Source organism: Sander lucioperca, chromosome 24 (genome assembly GCF_008315115.2).
Source record: "Sander lucioperca isolate FBNREF2018 chromosome 24, SLUC_FBN_1.2, whole genome shotgun sequence".
In the NCBI taxonomy this organism is placed as follows: Eukaryota; Metazoa; Chordata; class Actinopteri; order Perciformes; family Percidae; genus Sander; species Sander lucioperca.
Window position 1 is genome coordinate 17147663 of NC_050196.1, and position 7500 is coordinate 17155162.

The 7500-nt window shown below is 45.1% G+C and overlaps 1 protein-coding gene across 1 annotated transcript in view; it reads left to right on the forward strand.

Moving 5' to 3' along the window:
* Window positions 1-6468: 6468 nt before the first annotated feature.
* The window catches only part of LOC116044763 (IQ calmodulin-binding motif-containing protein 1), a 26653-nt gene continuing 25621 nt past the window's right edge, over window positions 6469-7500 (forward strand). The window contains 1 exon segment of the mRNA XM_031292226.2: window positions 6469-6473. Within this exon segment, the coding sequence (XP_031148086.2) occupies window positions 6469-6473 (5 nt within the window).

The window sequence follows — 7500 nt, forward strand, 5'->3', positions numbered from 1 at the left end:
AACAAAGCAATTAATGTTATGCTAATAAGTCTGATTTTCAGCAATTCCAGATCATTTGCTAATCATTCGCTAATTACTTTGACGACTCTTTAGCGTCATCAAATTATGAGTGATTAACGGGACAGATGTGGATATTTAACAAACTCCTCCACTGCTCCACATCTGGGCATCACTCCTGTTATTGATCCGTTCAGGGTGCCTTCACAGCCAATCAGTTGATGAGTTGCTGAAACCAACCAAAATGCAGCAACGCAAGTCACGTGACAACATTCACATTATTGGCTAGATGTGTCTTTGAACATATTTCCTAAACTGCTCTTCGATTGGTCAGAATCTGTTTGCTAAACAATGCAAAGAACAGACTTTCCTCCCCCAAAAATTGCCCTCATTAGTCTTTTGTTCCCACATCAATTCTGATATATTTAGGTTTCTAGAGGCAGCGCCCTCTAGTGGTCGTAGTAGTTATGACGGGAGTAGTCTCTTATAGCCAGACCTTCCTCCACAGCGCTGCGGAGGAGGGTCTGGCTAGTCCACACAGCATTCTGGGATGGGACAAAAACGTGCTCTGGTTTATTGACATTTCTTTAAACCAATCACAGTCATCGTGGGCGGGGCTAAGCGACGGGCAGAGCTACAGTGCCTCTGCTAAATAGTCTCAGGAAGGAACTTGTTTTGGTGGAACGTGTGTACGTTCAAAAGTAGTTTTAGTCGTGCAACAGAAAACTCAGATTGGACAGATAGTCTAGCTAGATGTCTGTATTTCTTTCTGGACCACGTTCAGGACCACGTTCTGGACCACGTTCTGGACGACGTTCAGGACCACGTTCAGGACCACGTTCTGCATTACGTTCTGAGCCACGTGGTAATCTTCAGGAAGTGATGTCACGTCTGATTGTGACCCTATCCTCCATCTTTTTATCATCTTAACTTTTGGTGTCTAACCCTAACCAGACTGGGTCCGTTTCACCACGTTTAGATATGAGGACGTATTTCCTGCATGTGGCCCTAATTCATATAGCGGTAAATAAGTGCGTAGTCAAAAGACCAAATGTTTGTGTGTGTGTAAATGTTTCAACTGCAGATTTCTGCACATGGAAGCCGAAGAGAAATGTCTGCCTTTTGCACACCAGAAGTGGCTGAAAGGTTACGGTTTAAAATGAGGTTGTTGATGTTTTAATGTAAACACTGAATCCTTATTATTGTCAGCTGGGTTTACTGTTAACTCGGCTAATGCTGCTTCCCTCAGGGGGGCGTCGTTCTCCTCCTCCTCCTCCTCCTCCTCCTCCTCCTCCTACACATGTTCCTCTGACAGCTGAATAAGCTCCTCCAGGGTCTGACCATGTTTTTCTGCGGCGTTTAAGCCTTTTTAAAGTTTGTAATTCAGAAATCTGACTTTATTTCAGCCTAATTGTCCCAAAAAAATAACATGGATGGTCCCTACAACACTCTTCACAAGTAAAATAAATGATCAGTTCACTACTTTCATTGAATTTGGGTGTTTTATTAAATTTTATTGCATTTGAAAAAAATAATTGATAAAAAAAATGTTGGAAAAAGTGACTAAAATGTTGGAAAAAGTGACTAAAATGTTGGAAAAAGTAACTAAAATGTTGGAAAAAGAATCAAAAATGTGGAAAAACCCAAATAAAGCGCAAAAAAACCCGACAAAAACACCTGAAAAGCTTCAGAAATGTCGGAAAAACTCACAAAAACATCAGGAAAATGGACAAAAGTGTCGAAAACCACAACCAAAATGTTGAAAAAATAATTAATTTTTTTTAATAAAATAGTTTAATTTTTAAAATTCTGACACAGAAAAAACTAGACGGTCGACAGCCGACGGGAAGACAAATACAAGGGTTAAAGGGTGGGAATCACAGGGTTACGATACACGGCTCAAAATACTGATAACATCACGATACAACAATTCTGCAGTAATCAATATACTGCTCTACAATCCTACAAAGATACATCACGATATCTGTATGACTAGGACTACAAAATGACCGTGAATACGTGTTTCCTGCAGGTTTTCTCTCTTTATTCGCTGCAAGTCCAAACAGTTAGAAAGGATTTTTCAGTCTGTAAATTAAAACTACAACTGTGGCCTCGAGGAGACATGAAGTAGCAGCGCTGGGAGCAAGGAAATCTATTCAGAGCGCCTTATTTTATTCTTTAAAATATCCATATTTGGCGCCTGTGACAAAAAAAGTCGAAAACATTACATAAAAATTGGAAACAAAAGTGACAAAAACGTCGGGAAAAGACAAGCAAAAAGTCTTAATTTTAAATGATGACCCAGAAGAACAAACAGTGGCATGTTAACCCAAAGAATAAGATTAATTCATAAAGTGTGTAAATCTTACTCCATGTTGAACCAACAGGGCTTAAAACCTTCCCTTGTTTTCCATGCATTGGTGTCTAAGTGACAATCTGGAGCAGGAGAAGTTAACCCTCTCTGTCGGTACACGATCCGTTCTGCACATGCGCAAGATAATACTGTTTTACCGAGGATACGACCTGCACAATCTGTCCCAAGCTAGCCTATGGCTAGCCTCCACCGGGAAGCTAACGTTAGTTTAGCTAACAGCTAATTCGGCTAACCGCTAGCTGACAGCTAGATTCAGTCTAAAATAACATTAACTCATGGGAAAAGCAGGCTACAGCTAAATTAAGACTTCACAGTAATAACAATAAAGACAAGTATTGAGTGATCGTATTTTAAATGAGCACAAGTAAAGTAGAACTGACGTAACAGCTGTTATATATGTTAACGGTTATTTTCACGTTTTATTTTGAGGGTCTTTTAAAGTTATTACATGCTGTCTCAGCTAGCAGTTAGCCGAATTAGCTGTTAGCTAAACTAACGTTAGCTTGCCTGTGGAGGCTAACGGCAGACCGCTACAATCAGCTAGCGGTTAGCCGAATTAGCTGTTAGCTAAACTAACGTTAGCTTGGCTGTCGACCGGAAGCGTGGAACAGATCGTTCAGTGTCGTAAATCCTCGTACAACAGCGCATGCGCGAACATTTTGCGCATGCGCAGAACGGATCGTGCAGGCAGAACGGATCGTGTACCGACACTCTTCTTGATCTCACGTTGTTTACGGAGAAGGAGAACCAGGAAATGAGTCGGGGGAAATGCAACGCTACCAAGCCACGGCCGAGTGACGTGAAGTTACATTTTTCGAGAGGTGACGTCAGGCTACAGCGTAGGGTCCGGCACAGACGCAGAGGCGTCTGTCTACGCCGTCGATTCTACGCAGAAGCATAAAAAGGCCTTTAGGCTAACAAGCCATCACCTCCCGTTAGCATCCCATTGACTGCCATTCATTTTGACGCCACTTTGACAGAGAATAACTTTACATCTGAAGAGTTTAAAGACTCTATTTGTCCATTGTTTATTTCTAAAGAAACACGACAATGTATAAAAGGCTCCATTACCTTGTATCTCACGTTATGGCTCCGTAGCAGACGTTTTTATAAAAATAGGCTAACGATTGGGTCATAACCACGAGACTTACTGTCTCATAGTAGAGGAATTACCGTATAGTACAGGAGAAGCTCTCAGGCAGTTTGGACTTCCATTAGCTGTTTAAGTTTAATTACTAATGTTAACTATCATTTTAGTGATCAATAATTAGCCTGTGTCTATGTTATCTCCTTACATATACCTACGCTCTCCGTCTCTGCTAGATTGGGAATGATTGAGATTTCTCTTGGCACAGCTACCAGAAGACTTCCAACTTTCAGACAGGTTGCTCACGTCACATCTACGTCTTCAAGCTCAGTTGGAGGCTGCTCAGTAACGCTCAGCCATGTTGCAGACTGATTAAGTGTCATTAAGTGGCGTATTAATGACACGCCAATCCGTATGCCATTATTGGCGTGTTATCAAGACGCATATTCGCTTTTTAGCATGTTTATCAACGCCGTTTGGCCTCCATTGACTTACATTACCTTGCGATTGTGTGTGAATTGACGCCGTAGCGAGTAGTATGAAAGGGCGAAAATCCGTGTAGGGAGGTTGGTCGGGGGGGAGGATGGGTCAGACACAGGACTTTCACCCAGGAGACCGGGGATTGCGTCCCGCGTGTGGCGTTTCCTAAACCCAACCTGGTTTTCTTTTCCTAATCCCAACCATTTGTCCATTTCTTGTTTTCCTAAAACCCGTGTGTGACGTAGTCTCGCAATAACACGCCATGTGGCTTTAGAAAGTGCCACGTGGCGTGTATGTTTACGCTGTGACGTTGCAGACTGCCGCCCGCTGTATACAGCGTAGACATATACACGCAGATAGCTCATAATGTGTACCGATAGCACGCCACTTGGCTTTAGAAAGTTGGCGTGTATGTTTACGTGAAGTCATGATGCCACGTTGCATCACCGGAAAAGTGCTTCTTCTAATAGACTTCACTGGTCTCCGTGGACGTCTACGGCCTCGCTGTGGCCACATCTTTCACCGTCTATGGGAAAACCTGACCAAATTATAGCAGCAATGCCCTGAAAGTAGCAAGTTTGGTGTTTTAGGGCGAGTTAAATGTTGATATCAGCTTAAATTCAAAGAGGCCAGAGTAGGTTTGTTGTCAGAGTAACGGCAGTATTTCAGCCGCCTGTGTTTTAGGTCACAGGAGAATCCAGCAGAGCAGCTATGTTCTTAAACCTCTCTTCACCTGAAGAAACCAGGTGAAGGTGCCATTAAAAGCAGCTGTTTTCCCCTCATTACAGCCCGCTGAGCCCCGGCTAAGTGGCGTCCCGGCCGGTGGAGGTCACGTCTCCAGCGGGGCAGCTGGGGGTTAATCACAGGCCGGGGTTATCGCTGACGGAGAGCGTGTTTATGGCCCAGGTCACATAGCTCACACACCTCCACACACAACCTGGTTCAGCAACCAGTCATCCAGGCCATACAGGGACACTAGTCATCCAACCAGTCATCCAGACCGTACAGGGACACTAGTCATCCAACCAGTCATCCAGACCGTACAGGGACACTAGTCATCCAACCAGTCATCCAGACCGTACAGGGACACTAGTCATCCTACCAGTCATCCAACCAGTCATCCTACCAGTCATCCAGGCCATACAGGGACACTAGTCATCCAACCAGTCATCCAACCAGTCATCCAGGCCATACAGGGACACTAGTCATCCAACCAGTCATCCAACCAGTCATCCAACCAGTCATCCAACCAGTCATCCAGACCGTACAGGGACAACCAGTCATCCAACCAGTCATCCAGGCCATACAGGGACAACCAGTCATCCAACCAGTCATCCAACCAGTCATCCAGACCGTACAGGGACAACCAGTCATCCAACCAGTCATCCAGGCCATACAGGGACAACCAGTCATCCAACCAGTCATCCAACCAGTCATCCAGACCGTACAGGGACAACCAGTCATCCAACCAGTCATCCAACCAGTCATCCAACCAGTCATCCAGACCGTACAGGGACAACCAGTCATCCAGACCGTACAGGGACACCAGTCATCCAGACCGTACGGGGACAACCAGTCATCCAGACTGTACAGGGACAACCAGTCATCCAGACCGTACAGGGACAACCAGTCATCCAGACTGTACGGGGACAACCAGTCATCCAGACCGTACAGGGACACCAGTCATCCAGACCGTACGGGGACAACCAGTCATCCAGACTGTACAGGGACAACCAGTCATCCAGACCGTACAGGGAAAACCAGTCATCCAGACCGTACAGGGACAACCAGTCATCCAGACTGTACGGGGACAACCAGTCATCCAGACCGTACGGGGACCACCAGTCATCCAGACCGTACAGGGACAACCAGTCATCCAGACCGTACGGGGACCACCAGTCATCCAGACCGTACAGGGACAACCAGTCATCCAACCAGTCATCCAGACCGTACAGGGACACCAGTCATCCAGACTGTACGGGGACAACCAGTCATCCAACCAGTCATCCAGACCGTACAGGGACAACCAGTCATCCAACCAGTCATCCAGACCGTACAGGGACCACCAGTCATCCAGACCGTACAGGGACAACCAGTCATCCAACCAGTCATCCAGACCGTACAGGGACAACCAGTCATCCAACCAGTCATCCAGACCGTACAGGGACAACCAGTCATCCAGACTGTACAGGGACAACCAGTCATCCAGACTGTACGGGGACAACCAGTCATCCAACCAGTCATCCAGACCGTACAGGAACACCAGTCATCCAGACTGTATGGGGACAACCAGTCATCCAGCCAGTCATCCAGACCGTACAGGGACACCAGTCATCCAGACTGTACGGGGACAACCAGTCATCCAGCCAGTCATCCAGACCGTACGGGACTGTGACAGAAACCGCATTGAAGACAGATGATCTGAGGTGCATTATGGGAAGTGTAGTTCCAGAAATGAAAAGCGTGATTATTTTCCAAATAGAAGGACTGCGGTTCATTTAAACTGTGACAGAAACAGCATTGAAGACAGATGATGTGAGTGAAACATCATCAACATTGAGAAGACGCCGTGGCTGAAGCCAGGAGCTGCTGGTTGTAATACAGCGGGAGGAAACGTCCCTGAGACGAAGGCCGCGACCATCAATCCATCAGCCCCACAAACCACAACGGAGGACGTTTACTCTCCTGTAGCTGCGTGTTTGTGAGCTCTGATGAGGGGGGAATATTCAACAGCTCAGAGCCGCGTTGCGTTCAACGTGACAGTAAAAGAGCGGGAGATTCCCCTGAGGATTGGTCTCGGGGACTTGATGTTGCCCACAGGCGCGGAGATTAGGACTGTAAAACAAGAGCTCAGAGGCAGATCATCGTCACACAGACAGAGCGAATGTATAATCAAAATATTAATGCACATACATTTAAAAATGGCCTTTTAACCACTTTGTATGTAGATGGTTTTAAAGTGGATAACATCTGGTAGGAACATAGTTGGACAGTTTATATACTTACAGGGTTATTTTTTAATTTTTTCAACCTGGACCCTATTTTTTTATGTTTTTGCGTCAGTTTCCATCCACTAAAAGTTCTGTTGTTGCCGCTGACAGACTCAGATTATTATTCTAAGTGTTGGACAACATTATGGGATGGATCCCTACAGAGAAATCACCATCACCAAACTACACCAGACTGCATGTAAATAATCAGGACTTTTAGCGTGTATAGAGCCAGCATATTTCCACCAGACTCCATGTAAATAATCACAACTTTTAACGTGTATAGAGCCAGCATATTTCCACCAGACTCCATGTAAATAATCATTACTTTTAACGTGTATAGAGCCAGCATATTCCCACCAGACTCCATGTAAATAATCACTACTTTTAGCGTGTATAGAGCCAGCATATTTCCACCAGACTCCATGTAAATAATCAGTACTTTTAGTGTGTATAGAGCCAGCATATCTCCACATGTAAATGGGTGAATTAAGGGTTTATTTCAACCAAACCAGAGTGGTGATTGTTGGAACAGTGGAAAGATGAACCAAGACGGCTTTTGATAGTTTAAT